The 19,871-nt window shown below is 33.4% G+C and overlaps 1 protein-coding gene across 4 annotated transcripts in view; it reads left to right on the forward strand.

Moving 5' to 3' along the window:
• LOC126850176 (atrial natriuretic peptide receptor 1-like) overlaps positions 1-19,871 on the forward strand; it is an 85,246-nt gene that overhangs the window by 18,595 nt on the left and 46,780 nt on the right. For 2 of the 4 annotated variants that reach the window (XM_050592875.1, XM_050592878.1), the window contains exons 2-3: positions 13,027-13,422; positions 19,339-19,453. In XM_050592875.1, coding sequence (XP_050448832.1) covers positions 13,027-13,422; positions 19,339-19,453 — 511 coding nt within the window. The remainder of the gene's footprint in view (positions 1-13,026; positions 13,423-19,338; positions 19,454-19,871) is intronic. The other 2 variants (XM_050592877.1, XM_050592879.1) reach the window with 1 other exon arrangement.

Consider the following 19,871-nt stretch of genomic DNA (forward strand, 5'->3'; position numbering starts at 1 on the left):
AATTTATTGAAAGCTAAGGCAATCGATATTTTATGAATCATAAATATGTGTGCTTGAGAGAATTCTAGATTTAAAAATTAAAATATGTAGATTAAAAGATTTGAGAATTAATGGAATGCTCTTGCGCTGACAAACAAGCACAGCACATGACGTAAATAAGATATATGATATAATAAAATATATCGCGTGCAAAGTCGGGAGGCCCATACATCAAGAAAAGCGATCCGCAAAGTTGTTTGCGCCCGTTGCACGTTTAGCTTGTCGCGAAACACGTGGACAACCAGTCGCTAGATGCGGTCGCCTAGGTGGCTGCATGATGATATACAACGTGATTTTACATTATTTATTGTGAGCATGTCAAACTTCTAAATTGTAAAATATACGATAAAGTTCACGTCGCTTATTGCTCTCTGCTCGGGTTTCCAATAAAATCCTGCCACTTTTTGACAGCTAGCCGGTTGTTTGTTTCGAGAGTTTGCTTCGCATTCGATATTCGATATAAAGAGCGACAAAATATGGGAGGAAAAGATAGGAGAATGCGAAAATCACCCTCGACCTCGTAATACGGTTTAATTCTCAGCGGAGAAGTCGGTAAGTCGCTCGCTAAGGCTCGTGTCTCTACTTGTGTTTCAATCGTCATTTTTTTCCTTTGTTTAATTTTGAAAAGCGGATTAAAAAGGCGTATAATTAATCTACTTATCTGCCGCTGGGGAGATTCGTAATTTTTTTTACTGAGACTAGCGTCTCCGGGTTTGTATAACAAACGGATTCTTTTTTATTTTAGCTTAAGTGGCTTTTCACGGAAATAAATGCAGCGAGATAAGGCAAAATAAACATATGTAATATGAATGGACAATTTTAATGTAAAAATTGAAAATGGGAAATGTATATATTTGTTATCGATACTTATTTATAGTAAAAAGAGCTTTGAAAATATTATATTATTATCATACATATATTGATATATTATATATACACTCATTTTTATGGATTCTGAAACATTTTTAAACATTTCAGATATTCTGTTATGGATATCGTACTGATAAAAGAAATTATGAAAAAAACTCTCCCCCTTTCACCCTTTTCCTCTGGGGTAGTAAAAAAATAAATCTATTCTACGAAATAAAAATATTCTACGAATAAATCTATTCTACGAATAAATCTATTTTATGAAATACATCGAATATATATGAAATGTGCAGAAAATTACAGAAAAAATGTTTTGAAAATATATGGAAATTGTAAAATTTTTTCCTTTATTGAATTTTCTACCAATTTTTATAATAGCTATTTTCCTGCAAAAAAAAAAATTAATTGAAAACGAGTTATTTTTTATATATATTTGTTCGTATTATTGTAAAACATTTTATGAATTTGCTGACGTAAATCTGTTTGTTTGAAGATCGAATGCGTACACTAATTAGATGATACGATCGTACGAGCGATCGCGTCGTGGCATCGACCTCGCGATACATTGCCGCCGCGAGATTCCAAGGATCGTGCCTTAAAGCTCGCATCATTGCACCAATTAATCAGCGACGATGTTTAAAGACTCGTACGCCGCATGTTTTTAATTAGGCCCCATCGTCTATTGTATTAAAGTCGCGCGGCGGCCGTCTTAGCAGAAACGCGCCTATTTTTATGAGAGGCTGACGTCAGCCCCGCTGTTGCCGTGACAATTTGCAGCTGCAAACGAGTCGAAGCTGACACGACGAGAACGACCGAACGAACACGATGACAACGACGACGACGACAAGTCGTTCGCTTTCGGTCAATCAACCAAAACCGACTCGCCGCGTCTTTTTTTCGTCGAGCCTATACGCTTCGCATTTATGCGCATGCCAGACTCTGTTAAATAGCGCTTTAATTCGGCTTAATTAATCCCCTTGGTGGGTCGCTCTTCTCTTCGGATTAATTGACCTCGCGCTCCGGCTCGTAAGCGAATCATTTACTTTCTCAGGAGTGCGTGCTATCGCTCATGAAAAATGTCACGTCTCTGCAGAACAAGTTTGTTCGTTGAGGGAAAATGTCAGGGTGACAATAATAGAGATTGTTTTACAAATTTCTTCTGACAAAAATATGTACAAGTTGTTAAATAATTTTTCTTTCATTATACCGTTAAATAGAACATTGTTAATTTGTTGAAAATTATAATAAAGTAAAAAAGATATATAAATCTCTTTATATGTACATACAAATCTTGGTTAACATAAAACATATCTGACAAAAAAATTCGATGTATCTGGCAGGTTAGATATATCTTTATCCCACATCGCGTAAAATTGAAAAATAAAATTATTTCTTAATGCGGTCATTTGTGCGCTCGTTACGCTCGCGTAATATATGTATAAAAAAAGCGCATCGATCTGTCTCTAAAAAAAAAAAAAAATGATTCAAGAACGAAGTGATCTGTGAAATTTTCAAATATCGCCTTGCTACAACTAGTCGTCACAATAATCTCGGTGAACGATGCTTCGTGTAGGAGAGTTCTATAATTAGTTCCGTAATGAAAATTTATTGCAAATGTTGACGAAGAGAGTGTATTTTCCGCCAGTTTCATTCGATATTGGATTGATAACTCATTACAGCTCTAATTCTACTAGCGTGATATTTGTAGAAGTTTAATGCAAGCTAAAACCTATTTCTCTTTTTTTTTTATTTCGGCACGAGATTGATGAAAATACTCATAGTTAATGTTTATTTTTCTTCCCGTCATCTTTACTCTTCAATTATATTATCAGGAGAATTTGTTATCGAATTTTTCATGATATATCCATGACTCTCTCTCTCTCTCTTCGATTTCAATTAGAAAACTTATCTTAAGATGGATTTAAGCGCATTAATTCAATTCACCGATAGAAGTTTAGAACTTGCTTGATTGGTGTAAGCCGGTCATTATCAATTCACTTTAATCCGAATATAAGATTTTCTTTGCTTTCGCGCGCGCGTGAGTATTCTTGTGTAAGAATTTTAAAACTGTGAAACGCAGAAAAAAAGTAATTATCTTTCCTTTCTATCGTTTTCTTTAAGTTGCTTGTTAATCCGAGAGGTAGGCTATTAAATGTACAAAGCAGATGTTTATTGTTCTACAATTTTAATTCGATATTTAATTACCAACATCATTAAGGTTGAATGTTAAATAGTTGTAACAAATAATAGCTTTTACTTCTAAACGGTTTCCGTAATGAAAAGTTCATTAAACAAAAGCTCTCTTATTCATATTAAACGTTACGAGCTACTGCGACTGGCTTCTGTGAAATAACAAGTACGGTATTCAAGATCTCTTTTGTGATTAAAATTACAATCGAAATTTGGTATTTTCTTTTTTATATCCACATAGATCATGCATTATAATTAACATTTTTTTTTCTTATATTTATATGTTACATAATATATATTTCGGAATAAAATTACACAAAATAAAACGTGCAGTTTTAATTGCTAAATGAAACAAACCGTCAATTTTGCGTTTCAAAATATGTAATGGTGAGGTTGATTATGGCGACTCATTAATGAAGGAAAAAGGTTAATTCTATTGGGCGGACTTCTCAATTACGTCGGAAGAATTTAATCTCTTAGTCTTCTCGTCTTTTTTTGACAGTTACTTATTACGTCGCTGAATTGTAAGTTTAAAGTCGTAAAAAAGGTTGTGCACGCGAATTTATTTTCTTCTCGATGGCAAGTTAATAATGATAGGAGGTTAAGAAAGAGAAATCTTTTTTTTCTTAAATAAAATTGTTCGCCGATTCGATACATACATTAGACTCTCGTGTGATAATAATTTTATTGCAGATAAATTTTTGTGTGCTCGTCATGGCACGCGATTATCATTCACCGACGCGTTGCGAATTTACGAGATTGTAAATAATGCAGATCGAATCACGCGAATGCGCTGTAAAATGCATTATCCGCATGTCGCGAGAACAAGATAATGCGGTGATACGCTGATAGAAGTCTAAATTAGTCATTCACTTGTTGATTACTTCAAGTACTGTCTGTGAATAATTGTTTGCGTTTAGCGCACTTTACAGCTTTTACACATCGTTTGAAATCTCGAAATTCTCAAAAGATCAAAGAGGACGGAGAGATGTCTCATTTTCTATGCCGTATTTGTAACGTGCGAGTGATTCATCGCTATAATGAATTCATGATGATTACTCGTGATTTCTCCGTCGAAATGCTCTGCGCATTTTAAGGCTCGCTTCAGAAGAAAATTCTCGTTTCCATTGCTCGCAAAGAAGATCACGTGTTTGTGTATGTGCGTGTGTGTGTGTGTGTGTACATTCTGCATAAAGTATGTGATAAAAGATCGTATACGAGCGTGCGGTAAACGCATCTGCTTTCTTATAACGTTTGCCAGAGCTTTTCTCGCCTTTCCTCGCGTTATAACGCGAGCAAGAAAGAGGAAAAGAGTGCTGGCGTGGCGCTTCAAGGCAAATTGCTCTCGAAACAACGTTCTTTTCTCTCCTTTTTTTCTCACCTATCTGCCGCTCGCGGTGGTCGTAGACTTCACTGATTATCGCGAAAATAACGAGATTTCGCGTCGTTCGTCAAATTGGCGAAATCCCTTGCTGAATAAATTGAAGCGCGTATGCGATATTTTTTTCATTCCTTTTTTGTGGCTCACAGCGTGATCTCAATCAATATATCAATTTTTTTTTTAAATAAATATTTATACCACAGTTATTTTATTTTTATTTTATTTCTTGTTGAAATAGATGGATGGATAAATAACGTGCGGGAATGTTTTACAATCTTAGAACTTTAATAATATTTATATATTCTATTAATACGCGTATATAAACAGTATTTTATATTTAATTTATATTAATCATATTATATAATTAATAAATTATACAAGATATTCTTAATACTTTAATCGTTTGCTTTTTGCAATAAATTGCTTGTAAAAGGAGAGATCGCTCCAGAGTACCATCCCATGTAAGGGTTATCTCGTGTGTATTTCCTCTTTAATCGACACGATTGCCGGTTTAAATGAAAAAAACGGACGATTTCAATCGGCACGTTGGTAAGTGGGTCGAGGTAAAAGCGGAACGAAAGGGAAAAAAGGGAAGTGAAGTAGGAATGGTTTTAATGCGGACAAACTCAATGGCCGACAACGTATATGCGTTTCGATGAAATTACTTCCTTGGCTTTCCGTTCCACATAGAGACGCTCTTTGCCGTTCTCACATAAACGCCTGGTTATCAATCTTATTTGCTTTACTTTTAAATTGCGTTTCGCTGAAAAGACTTCAGTTCCTTACCTATTTACAGTGATCGAGCGCGCATCTGGCGCTGTTTTTACTTTATTAGGGTGTTAAACACGTGCGTTTATGTGAAATCAATTTCGACACGTGTTTTTCTTGAATGGCTTCCGAGATTCGTTATTACGTCGCACGCAGTTTCGTCAAATTAAATTATTTTCAATCGAACGGTGAATCGGACTCACTGTTAAAAATCACGATATATTTTATCGCTTCCATTATCTCGACATTATACGAGAAATTAAGTATTCTTTGCAAATTGTTCGAAATTTATTTAGCAAAGAGGCAGCTTGTATTTTCCACTTGATATTTCCATTTTTAAATTGCCTTAATGTCGAATAAATGAACTTTTTGCATGGCAAATCATTGTTACTCGTTCAAATAACAGTGTACAAACATCTCTCGCAAATATAGATACGCGATTCATGAATTCAATCAAAATATTTTATTCGCAAATATTAGAGCTAAAAAAGGATTATTAATTTTTTTTTGTGATTTTAATTCTTCTTCTTTTAAAAGTAATTATAATTAATATAATTAGCAAAATCAATCATTTCTCAAAATTGTTATTACTCAACTCCGTATTATCACTTGTGATTTTTGCAAATTGTTACGTTTCCTTCTGCTCGCTTTCTGCGATGCTTTCTTTTCCGTTGCATGCAGAAATTTTACGCTGCGATAAATTCTTACGGATTTATTACGCGCCGTATGAGATTTGGGATTGGACAATTTATTGCACCGCTGAAAATAATTTTCTTACGCGGAAGGTGAATTTGTGTCATTTCATCGAAGTTATTCCGACCGCTTGTTGCGCCTGCAGTCGCGATGCACTACTGTGTTTATGCGTCGCGCGGCAATAAATCCGGTTTAATCGAAACAGGCGGAAGTCATTAGCGATCTCGACGCTTCGGACTAATATTCCCTGGTGATGGACGATGAGGCTTCCACGATGAAGCTTCAAAAGCGGCCTACTTTTTCCAACGAAATCCAAACGTCATAGTGCAGAAACTTAAAACATCATTCGTGAACGATTTAACTAATAAGACTGCCAACGTAAATCGTCATATTTAGAAATCGTCGTATACAGAATATATTTTGCTCTTTTTATGAATTTAAACTTTTTTTTTTACAATTTATGTTTACATCTTAATGTACATCTTTGTGTTAAAAATTATTTTATTACGTTTATTAATTTCAAAAACAATTTTTGGCAATAACAGCATCTAATATAAAGTTTTAACTTTCTGTTTGCAAGAGACGTGTTTTAAATTTTATAAATAACAACATAAATTGTCAATAAATATTATTGATCATTGTGTATATATATTTTCCGATATAATTTGTGAGAGGTGAAAAGGATGTAAACATCATTTACTCGATTTCAGGAAATTGAATAAAAATGTCAGTAATTTGATAATAATTCCCTACGAATGTTGGAGTGAAATTTTCCGTGATTTTCATGACGGATGAGCTTACTTTCCATTTATGAAGCACATCTCATTTTTCATTGAATTTAAAGATGAGCGCAGTTTCTTCCATAATTCTAAATTTAAGATATAGATATGTAGGTCGCATCAATGAAAATAGATGAATTTAAAGCAAGCAATTGAATTGCAACTGAATAAAAATATTTGACGATTGTGCATTTTCACACACACACATATATTCTAATAAAGAGACGGTTTGCTTTATATTATATAATATATTTTGGATATTTAATTTAATTCTACATATTCAATTTAATTCTACACATTATTAATCTTTTCATCCTCTTATTTTTAATTAAAAATAGTATTTTCTGTATATAATATTGTTCTCTTAAACATATCTGATTTAATCTTTTGGATTAAAAACAAAATTGTACGCGGAGAAATATTCAACAGTGATATTATTCCTTTACGAATCTTTTATGAAATACTTGCATGCACCGAAATAATAATATTCGACATCGCGTGTTTTAAATTCCGTGCTTAACCTCGTATGAAAAATATTAAGTTAGACTGCATTTATAAAAAATATATATATAATCCGGAGGATTTTTCACGGGATGAATAGACTTGTGACAATTTTTACTGCACAATATATATGTTATGTCTTATATTATGCAAAAATAACGACCATTATTTTACAAAGATTTAGGTAATACTTTACTTATGGATAGAAATCGATTGAAATAGCATTTTACTTCTGATGGATCCACGTCTGTTTGCAAGTCGGAAGGAAGGAAAATATTTTTTATTGGTTCAGAAGAGATGTATAAGTAGTCTTGCGCTTTGAACATTTAACAATGGCATGGAGTGTGACTATATACGGTGATTGATAATAGACGCAGTGCCGAATACCGTATATATTGTGTACATGTCCATTATCTTTTTCTTTTGGCGAATACACCGTTCATGTATGACACATGCACATTCATTTTCTTTTTCGGTGAATATGAAAGTTCGGTGAATGTGATTGAGATGATGAAGATGAGAAAGCATATTTTAAATCACGACTCTCTCGATTCTTTTGGAATTATAATGCGAAAGAGAGTTGATAAATATAGGCGTTGCTTGATAACTAGAACGTGTTTCCATTTGCTTAACATACTTTTTTCCGAATAATCTTTCCTTGAGATTTTCTAAAACTTGTGGAATTTTCATTAAACTGAACGGGTCCATAATAAAACAACTAAACTTTCTGTGGCTTTTCTTTGTTGCTTTACGCAGAATTTCCATTTTTGCCATAGCGTTCGCAGTATAAATAAATTAGTTCGTGGTCTTAGTGTTATCTTCGAATTCGAAGAATAGAAGTTGCCTTTTCTAACCAAAGCTCGAAACTCTAACTAGATGCAGCAGAGAAAAGGAACTTTCTTCTTTTTAAAGTTTCCGAAGTATCAAGATTACGAAAACTTTCGCTAATCTTATTTCAAATGTGATTGCGTCTTTCTGGTAAATTACGTAACTTTGTCCATTTCTTTATCTCGTTTAAATGTTAATTTAATGAAGAAAAAGCTTTATTAGACAGCTTGTATTTTTCATTGCAAAGAAAAATGGAACCAGAATTGAAAAAAAAAAAAAAAACAAAAAAACAAATTGTATAAATTGTAAAACTATGAGTTTTGAAAATAAATGCATTTTGTTATCTTGTTTCATCATGCTTGTGCAGACGAGGACTGCACAATATCTGAGTGGTACATATATGGTACACGCAAGTGTATTTTTCTATACTATCATGCTTGTTGGGGACGAAGAAAACATCGTGAATTGAATCGAGATGCAACCGTGAGAGACACAGTAGTAGTCTTTAATGAGATGTGGTCTCACATTGCACGTTCTTTTCAGAAACATTCTTTCGCGGTTCGCTATTCACTTCGGGAACTTGGCATTTCATTCTCTTGCGTCTGTCCGTATGTTTTCTTCTTTTTCGACAAAATAGAAGCTGAGTTGCTTTTCACTTCATTGTACTTCTCTCAAAGCATCTATAAGATATCTGTAGGATATCATCAATGCAATACAATACATATATGAAAGACGTGGCAACATCTATTGTTTTTTTTTTTTTTATCTATTAGAATAGCAAGAAAAAAAAACTTTTTAATGAATAGATTCAGAATTATTTTTAATTTTGCTAATATTATGTATTAGTACGTGACACACGAAATTTACTATAATTTATTCTTAATTTTCACGTGTTTGTCGTAGCGAGATAATTATTTTGCCTTTGCGATTGCAGTATTTTAATAAAAGCGAAGTATGCTTTTGTAATATTATTTGCAGTATAGATCGCAAGAAGCGCAAGTTCATATTTGCGAGGTTTTTAAGAGCAGTTGAAGTAGATAATACAACACGAGTGCATAATTATTCTAAAGTACACGAGAAGCTTTCATATATCATGAAAGTTAATATGAGGAAATTGATAGTACTTTATTCGAAATATTCGAAATTCATAGTACTTTTCAGAAATTTTTTCGACTTTATTTAAAAAATAGAAAACAAGAACACTCTGGAGAAATATAACTCGTTCTTCTTCATTTAATTCTTAAATTTTCATATCGAATTTATCGATCAATTATAAATGACAAACACAGAAATACATATGATAACTGTGGCAAAGCACAGTATTTTATAAAAATAATAAATACCAAAATAAAAGCGATTTGTTAATTCTATTAATCAAAAATCATGCAAATGTTATGAAACAAATTGCAATTACATCATTTATATTACGTCGCAATCAGGGAGAAATATAATAATTTTCTGCAACCGCATTACAGTAACGCTGCGGGAGTAATTGCGAAGTGATGATTCGCGCGATATTATCCTTCATTCAACAAAAATCACGTAGAGATGTCGAACAATAATGAAATTGAGGTAGAGGATATACGTGTTGAGAATAATTTTATCCCGAAATTACTCGAGTCTCATAGACGAAACAGAACTTCGGGTATTCCTCTCTCCCTCAATAGTCTAACGGCGGGTTCATTCTGAGCACATCTACGCACTTAGAGGGTAGGTAACCCTCGTAAAATATAACACTTGTTGCTCCATTCTGAAAGACTAGGCTCGGAAAGCCATGAAAAAAACGTCTGCGAAGGGAGATCTGCCTTAATAATAGTATAGATCTATATAGTGCTTGTGAAGGCCGATCTTTAAAAGTGGAACATTTCTTTTCAAGAAACAAAAGTTCCTGATATAAATCTCGATTGTTTTTTATATGTATTTTTATAATTCTTAGAAAGACACAATTTTACACACATACTAATTAATTACTAAATTAATTTTATACGTGAAAAAAACATATATGAGTTTGAATAAAGGAAGAATTTCATACTACAATTCATATTAAATTAAGGAGGGTAGAATAAGAGATCCTAAGTAATTTTAGAGATGGTTATCTTTTTTTAAAAACAAATTTTTATCTCGTAAAATCTACGTAAAATTCTTGTCAATTTGTATAATATAAAACTATGCATGTTTACATAAAAATATTGCGGTCACACCAAAGTGTGACACGCGACTGCAATAACTCATTGTCGGGAATGTACTTCGTCATTCGCAGCTTAATTTTCAACCGAATTTATATAGCCGAGTCATGTTTTTACGCTCTCACATTTTAGAATCGCGCGAGACGAGTTTTTGTTCATCCGTCGAAAAGAAAGTTTCAACGAGTTATGCTCTTAAAAAGTGTGTTTTGCATCGAACGACTGTTTACGACAAAATATATTTATATAATAAAAATAAATTTTTCTTAAAACGGATAAAAAGCGCCAAGTACATGAAAAATAAAGTCTAAATACATATTTATATGCAACAAATAAAAATAAAAAAAATTAAGGTTTACATATATTTTTTAATTTTTCTTTTAGAAAAGTATTTTTATAATAAATAATTTATATAAATAAAATTCTTCTCCGGGACAAAATATCTCAAAAATAAAATGTTTTTTAGATAAGTAATCTAAAATTGATTTGTAACTAATTTTAATTGCTTCTCCATCCTAATTATCATAAATTATCGTAAATATAGTTTTAACGATACGATAATATAAAAAAATATTTCCATTTTTTATTGCTCGAGTTCCTATGTAAAACGAATAAGTCGCGCAATATATCTGTTTGAATAAATAAAAGCACGACATCAAGTATATAAAAATCGATCGTACGATTATGTGACATGTATCGAGGTATTATCAAATAACTTAGTGCGATAAGTTTGGAATTAATTTATTCTTAAACAAGAGAGTCCATCGTATATAGTAAATATACTCCTCCAATTGAGCTTTTAATTAAATTCAGTTTCAATGTACAATGATAAGTAAACAAAATTTTACCGTAAAAAAAAAATTAAATTGACGTAAATTAAATATATACATATTCAAAAGAGTGAATTAAGAAAGACATACAAAAGAGAATTAATATACATGATCCGTGGACGACATTTGGGATTTATAAGTTCCCCGCGGAAATCTTCATAGTGTGTAGTTTGCATAAACTTGGCGGCAACTTCGACAGTTTGCCCGGATAAAAGCGACCTCATGCAGTGCTGCGGCGACATCGGTGGGGAGGAGACGTATGCACGTTAATCGGCCGTAACCGCGCTTTACCCTGGAATTTGCAGCCATAATGACGCCGGATAATCTAACGCAGTTATTAAACGGCGCGATCGATCAAGATTGAATGTCCTAAATTGGACGAACCGCGCGATTTGGAAGACGTCAGGATAGATACACGCGGGCTTTACACGCAGACCGTGTCGTTCGGCGTGGCCAATGCTTGCCTTTATGCGGAAACTGCAGCGACGCAATATCACCTGTGATTGCTAATTAGATCCGCGTGTCCATAGAAGCGCATTGCTTGCGGGTAAATGCGAACCGAGAAAATCGGATTTAGCGTGCTTTGACCTTAACATATAAATATGTCATATAAATATGTCATAATAAAATATGAATAAAACGAATATCTCTATGTATAAAAGTCAATTTAATTGGCGAAAATATATGCCAACACATTTTTGTTTGTATTCTTTGAAGCAGTTACTTCGCCAAATATATGCAAACTTTCTACATGCGTCAAAATATATGAAAAATATCTCCTTCGCCTGTAAACGTTTTTTCATTAATTGTGACGAATATTATTTAGAAAATAATGGCATTGTTTTTGAGATACGGCAAAAAAAAAACAAGCATATGTTTTTCTCACGTATCAAGGTGATAACAATTTATTTAATTAGATAACGCGTGTGCTCTATTAACCACGTGCGGCTTTATACACATGTTATATTGTACCTGACCGCGGATTCGCGATAGCGGAATTTTAATTGCGCCAGTATATTTGAAACATCGTATTATACATGTGTACATATGTACACACAGTGGAAACGAATCGTGAAAATCATAAACTCCACGTGTAACTGGGACAATATAAAAACAGCTGTTTTCTCTGACATTTGTTTTGCGAGTTTCTACGGGATCGTGTCACACAAATGTCACGTATCACAGTTATGGTAAAGACATTTGATATTGTTAATCAATGAAAACAGAACTTATCGAGAATATACGTATCGATGGACGTGATATGTTGTTGTTGTGGTTTTGATCTAAGTGTATTCTCTGTAAGCGCGTGTGAGCAAGCGCGAGATGTACCAGCTTAATTTAATTGCTCATATGTACCACGAATCGATACGTTGATCAACCACGTGACCCATGTACATTTACCGCGTCTCTTGTAACTCAGATTCTCCTTGATAAACAATAGACTTGTTATCGGCGTATCAGATTATAGGCGATTGTGATCGGATTATAACGCGGAGTAACCAATATTCGGATTCACCGGTAAATTCAGATTCGTGTTATCTATTTCGCGCACGTGGTCTCTATCTCGTTACGTTTCTCGCCTCGCTCCGAGTCAGACCGTGAGCGTGGACTCTAATTTATGTACGAATCGGACAGACAAGAAGCCTGAAACAAGGATAAATAATTCATTCAAACATTTCTGCACGTTTAACTCAAATCAAAGCGTTAAATTTTCGCTATGAATGCGTTTCGCGACTGATTGTAAGAAAAACGGATCATTTATTCGCGATGAATATTTATACATAGAATCTAAATAAAATAAATGATAAAAAATTAAATGCGGTACGACTTTAATCTTAAAGTGCCTTTGTAAAACGGTGGATCTAGAAAAAAAATCTTGAGCGCGATGGGCCTCCCGATTAAGTCAGCGAAATCTTGAAACCGAGCGATCAACCTCCGGAATTTTCTTCCCGAATCGCGAACAGACGCCTTCCTGGGTCCCGTGTGCGATTACGTGATCGCACCTGTGGCCAGGTACGCGGGTGTATGGGGCATACCCGTGTTAACAGCGGGTGCGCAAGCGGAGGCGTTCCGTCACAAAGGCGAGCATTATCCGACGTTAACCAGGATGATGGGCTCTCATCGCTTGGTCGGCGAAGCGCTTAGACATATCCTACGGCGTTTCGGCTGGAAAATCGCCGGCCTACTCTTCCACAATCATGCCATGGCCAGCAGCAGAGGCAATTCCGAATGCCATTTCACGCTGAGTGCCGTATTCACGGCGCTCAATCAAACGCCGGTGCACAAGAGTTTCAATCAGGAGACGACCACCGCCGAGGATTACAGGAACTTGCTCACCTTCGTCTCGAAATCCGCAAGAAGTAAGTCTCGAGTCCGTGCGATATCCTTATTTTCGTAAATTTCTTTTTCTCCTTATGATATAAGATACTTCAAAAAAAAAAAGGTCTATGTCAAATGCGTCAGGAGAGCTCTCAAATATTTATGACATATAAAGTCCAGGAGAAGAACATGTTAAATCCATTTTCCTTTTTAACACTATGTTATTGTAGCTCTAAAATAGTTTTAGATTATGTATCATAAAAGGGAGAAGAATCCACTAAAGTAGAAGGAAAAAGCGCCGGAATGTGCGTATAGGGGAAGAATATGTTCAATCATATCAATACAGTAGAAGAATGTGTATTTTTAATAATCTAGAAAATACATGCAAAGAATCATTACATGTAATAAAATTTGAAAAATCTTCTTTCGGAAAATTATTTTATATTTTACGCGGATAGGAGTTTAAAAATTATTTTTCTCTAATCTTATCATCTTATTATCGTAAGAAAAAAGTACACTTTCTTTATATATTAATACCGAATTTTCTAATAGATACCCGTTAAAAATTTGCTGAATCATGCAGCGTTACTCAAATAGTCTCGAATTGTACCTTCCGCTTTGCGCAGACTTTGCATAAATCAATCAGCCTTTATTACAGTCGACAAAGTGCGTAACGTATACCATTAAGGGACATCGTGTTGCGAAACTGTACTTGATAATACGAAGGGTGAACTTCGACACCGTCATTTAATTGATACCGTTTACGAAGTTTGTTCCTACAAAAGCGTCCCTGCCTTTCATTCGCTGATCGCGTTTAAGACTTTGAGCTCGTCAACCAAGTTTAGATGTGAGTAAGAAATAAATTTCCATTAACAGTTTTATCCTATAAGTAATGCAACCATTGATGAAAAATATTCTGAAAAAATTTTTAAATTTTGATATTATATCTGAATACGCACATTAAGCATACACGGATGTTATAATTATTGATTAATTATTTTGCATAGCAAAAATTGAATACGTTGCAAACTGTATAATCAAGCGGAAGCTTCTTCTCACGCAATTAACTAATTTAACGTACTTGGCAACGATTGCGATAATCATCGTGTTATATTATAAATTAATTGAATCGTCATATGTTTCATTGCGAGCAATTTCCTCAAAATATCGCTCAGGTGATTTTTTATATGAGCCGCATCTTGAAAATTTCTCCACGCTCGTTTTCCGTTTCCTATCGCTTTCAACGCTTCCGAATTGTATTACGTAAAGTTTACGGTAGATTTATCTTCAATAAGAATGAAACAAACTGCAGGGCATGTCTCTTTGATTTGATTCTATCCCGCCAAGTGTGTTCGCGCGACACTTGTGATTTTCGAGATAACGTACAAATATTTTCATCCTATTATCAAGCAACTTTGAATTTATCGATTGTGATAAATACAATTAGAGATTATTTTTTTTTATTTTTTTTGTAATTAAAATTATTCTACAAAGAGCGTAACAATATTCATAAACATTAAAAAAGAAATTGAATTAAAAAATCAACGTCCCGAATTTTTAAAGACTTTTTGAAACGCGTTAAATAAAGGATAATTTTTTAAAGATAAAAATAATAGATGGAGAAAGTAAAAAGATATAATTGTATATTTAATATATTTTATTTTCTCTATACATTTTTATTTGTTAAGTAAATTTATCAGTGCAAATAATTCATTATGATTTATTATACATTATTGTCGTTATTATTAGATATACAAGATTATTATATTATTATTATCATACATGTTAATCACTTATATGAGATGATTGCGAGATTCTTGGAGTAGAACCGCGAGGAATTCGCGGGCGAGATCGAAACGCCGACGCCAACCGATTTTCGAGAATTTGACATTAACTCGAGAACGTGACGCGTCGTCATCGATATATGCTAAATTAGTGGCAAATGCCACAAATCGCCGATCGATTGGGATACTCAAAGTTTTGCTGTCGCGAAATGGGCTTGAGCTCTTATCGAATTTTTGTCATTAATTATTTCGCGAAAAGTGCGATGATTCAGGTTCGTGTTGTCTCATTGAGTTCTCATTATTGTGCTAAAAATATCCGAGACAAAAAACTGGTCCGATAACAGAGATATCTGTTTCATATTTAATGTCGCGTGGATATTAACCTCGATGTATTGCGCAAAATGTCTAATCTTAATATACACTGATCTGGATAAATACTATTAATAGTATGCTGTTATCGATTTTATCAAATGTTGCTCAAAAGCGGATGCAATCATATATTCATACATATTGCGGTTTTTTCGCATGCACGTTTATGTCGTTTTAAAATAATTTTGAAATTATTTCTCACGATACATTTAATACATATTTATTATAGCGAGCTATTATTTTATGAATATTAATAAAATACGGTTTTATGAAAATATCAAAAGATGCGGAAGTTATATATACGCTATCCCTTTCCAATATATTATATATATTAATAAAAAATTCTTTTTTACTATAAAATTATATTTTATAATATTATTTTACGGATAATGAATTATTTGTATATTTATTTTATTAAGAGACTTCACGGTGTATTTCTTCAATTTTTCTCGAAACAAATGCTACTGGAGACATTTATCGCCTCGGTATTATTACATTATCCTGTTAGAGAAAGAAAATTACACGACGAGTTTACATTTAACTCTATTCGAATGGTGTCTTGGAAACCCATGCGTCTCTGACTAGCAGGCGTGAAAGACGCTATAAAAAAGAAGTAGGAAAATAGTTCGATCTATGTGATAATGAGGCTATTCCCGGCAGACGTTCCATGTAACATCGATCCGCCCATTTTACTCGCGTCGACGACTGATATGAGCCCGGTTTGTCCTTTCGTTTTACGCCTCAACTGCTTTTTACTATCGTTCACATTCTCAGTCGATATAAGGTGTCACATTCGCGACACTTTGATCCTTTATCACAGTATCCTGTGCACCGGCATATCGAACCTCTAAAGTATCGATTTTTATCAAAATATACTAGCTGAGCAATTGATTAATTAAAATTCCTTCCTTATGCTAAGCGATATGCCTTACTTCTGCCTAGATCTATCTAAAAGATCTAAAAAGAAGTGAAAATTCCTCAGATTTTAAATTTTTTATTGAGTAAAGGTTCAAGACATTTTTGCAATTATTGTGATGAATCTCTATGTATAAAAAAAAAAAAGGAAAACATATTTTAATTGTCTTAGGAAAAGTTCTCGTCCTCGAAAGAGCATCAACAATGCTGATAATCGATTCATGTTAAGCTTCTCAGAGTTAATCTGCACTGAAGCCCAGGGAAAGTACGACAGAATGCACGATGACGTACCAGATTACGATCAATATTCGCGACGGTATTCTGCTGTATAATAGACATTATCAAGAGGCATTGTGAAATACTCTATTGTCATACATCTTGTGTATTCCATTGCAGTCTCTGCATTTTCTCATAATTGTACTTCCAGCTAATAAGTATTTTAAACGGGGTAAGGAAATATGGCTGGCAGCGCTTAAGTCGACGTCTTCGTATCGCGTCGACAGGATGCGCTCACATAATGGAGCGAATTTTATCCCTTTGTATCATATGGCTCTTGTTAGTCGTTGTTGGTAGCGATGATGAGGTTAACTACAAGTGAGGAGCATCTCTAATGAGACACCGAGTGGAATCGACCTGTAATAATAATGCAAGAACAACGTCGTTTCGTATCTTATTGTACGCACGACGTTACGATATAATTTTGTTCGCATTTTGTTCGCCCGTCATGTTCGCAAATAATGCATTAATATGACGCGTTGTTTGTAGTAATATCGTTGCGCAAGAAGTTTATACACATAAAAGCGACAAATATGCGAGAGCAAATTTATATTTGACAATGCGAGATTATTGAAATGTTTCGTCGCATTGATGAAACAGAGAGTGAGCAATACATACTTTGTTGCTGAAATTAAAATACAAACATATCATGTTGATTGTCATTAATAATCTTTCTTATATTTAGCTTTTTACACAGTCTCTCTTTATTAAATTTTAAAAATATTTTGAAACTCTTCATTATATATTTTTTATTCTTCTGACATGTATTAATTTATGCTTATTATTTTTTTAAATGCGATATACACGAATTGCACATCCAGATTAAGTAAAATTAATTTTCGTGTCCTGACGCAGAGCACTCACGCTTCGGACATTAAATTTTATAAAATTTCTTAAATTATATCAAGATGTTTATGTGTCGCTTATTGTCTTCTAATAAATTTCAATTTAACATGATGTATATGAGCATTGCACCGATTAATAACGCGCATTCGACTTGTCGTAAAAATTGAATTATGACTTTGTTCGAATAAACGTTTATATTTCGCTTGGCATGTTGCGGTACGATGATATAAACTGCCGCGGATTGTTTTGCGAAAGCGCATTTCGCATTTATGTGTCCTAGAATTTATTTTCTCACGTTTGTTTCGCAACATCTATTAATATTTTGATACTCTCAATTTTACAAATTATAAATTTTACAAATTTTAATAGTTTGCATGAGTGAATCAATTTCTGAAAGCTTCGCTTTTTCTCTTTAAAAAATTTAAACGGTCAATAAAACCGAACATAAATCCGAGCGTATTTTATTTCGATTTCTGTGAAACGCGTAAAAATGTTGTCTGAAAAAAAAATCATATGAATTATGTTTGATTTATAATACATCTCTACGTTTTAATTTATTTAAGCAATATACTTTTTTAATCTCTTCCTAATAAAAGAGAGATTATTGATTCTAAAAATGAGAGATTCGCATAATCCTTCCGATTTATACTTCCAACAAACTTAGTACATTTTTAATACAAGTTTTCTTCGCGAGCAATATCTTCGTTTTATGAAAATCGGGCAGCTTTACGAGTTCATACGGTTGATGTGCGAGAAGGAAATGAAATGTTCGAAGAACGTTGTGTATAAAAGATTCTCTGGATTTACGCAGGATTTTATCGCACACGCGATATAACACGGATACCCTAGAAGAACATTCATCTTCGTGTTACTTGCAAGGTTTGTAAAGTTGGAGCTTGACAAGAAGATACATTTTGACGAAGCGGATAAAAATCTTCACGCGTTGAACAACGATGCTCCAGAGTAACTTTGGAACAGGCGTATACACTTGATGTATCTCGCTTTAAAGCGAAATCGAAATTTCTTTATCCTTTTTTTCCTTCCATTTGTACATACATCTCTCTGGATACCGCGTTGAGCCGGCTGGGCTTAAAACTATTGAGATAAAAATGTCAAAGAGTAGGATATACGGCGACGATTATAGATCGCTAAAGTTGAGTTTGAAACATAATATGCCGCCTTTTTACGTAGACGTGTTTTGTAATCTCTACGTAGTTTAAAAATAAATTAATTTACCTCCCTATTTAATTTGAATAAATGCGTTTGAGTAAATAATTTTCTATAAATTATTCATATAAATCAATCAGAGTGAGCGACATTAAACATATATTGATTTCTATTATTAAAGTTTACTCAACAACATAATTAACTGAAGTGCTTGTTTCAAATTATGGATAGTTTAATTATTAACATTTAAATAGCAACTTTATTTAGCAAACGTGTTTAATCATACGAAATTTTTTAATTGATCACTTATTGAAGCAGCTGTACTATTCGACATTTATTTTTGTAAAAAATACAGTACTCGTGGTTAGAGTGTATCAACATATGATTCTGACACTTAAAATATCTTGATACTTAAGGAAAATTAAGGATATACATTTGTGTCACACATTTTATGTAGCAAACTACGGATGAAATTGAATCGATCGCATAAAGTAGCTTGACGACAATAATATTTGTACAGATCTTGACATGTCTGTGTCTATATTTCTCCCTCTCTTTTTTTCTTCCCACAAGAAATCGTTTCTTTCTTTTTTATTTCAGTCGTGGTAATGTGCGCTAATTCAACAACCATCCGGGAGATATTGCTGGCTGCCGAAGAGCTCGGGATGGTGGACTCAGGAGAATATGTGTTCTTCTCCATAGAGCTTTCCTCCAGGTAAGTAGAGTATAATCTGTGTATAATCACGTGTGTGTGTGGATATAAATATACAGAAATTAAATATATTGCACGATAGACAATTATAAAATGTATTCATCAAAAAACTCGCTTTTATTCCAAAAAGCGAAAATTAATCAAATCACACACAGTGCATTACGAATATAATTATGTTTATATGTGTGTAACATATATTTTTTCTCTTTTTAAATTCTTTTTTCAAATTTACATAAGATATAACTAAAACATTCCGTGTTTTAAGACTAAAGAAAATTAATTTTCGCATTTTACTTGATGATTTAACGGCGTGTTATTTGGAAAATTTTGCGCTGTAAAACTACAAGATAATGCATGCATAAAATCTGCAGAAAAACGCGAGTCGCATGTCGAAAATTAGGGCATAAGTAACGGGCTTGTA

Source organism: Cataglyphis hispanica, chromosome 6, assembly GCF_021464435.1.
Source record: "Cataglyphis hispanica isolate Lineage 1 chromosome 6, ULB_Chis1_1.0, whole genome shotgun sequence".
In the NCBI taxonomy this organism is placed as follows: Eukaryota; Metazoa; Arthropoda; class Insecta; order Hymenoptera; family Formicidae; genus Cataglyphis; species Cataglyphis hispanica.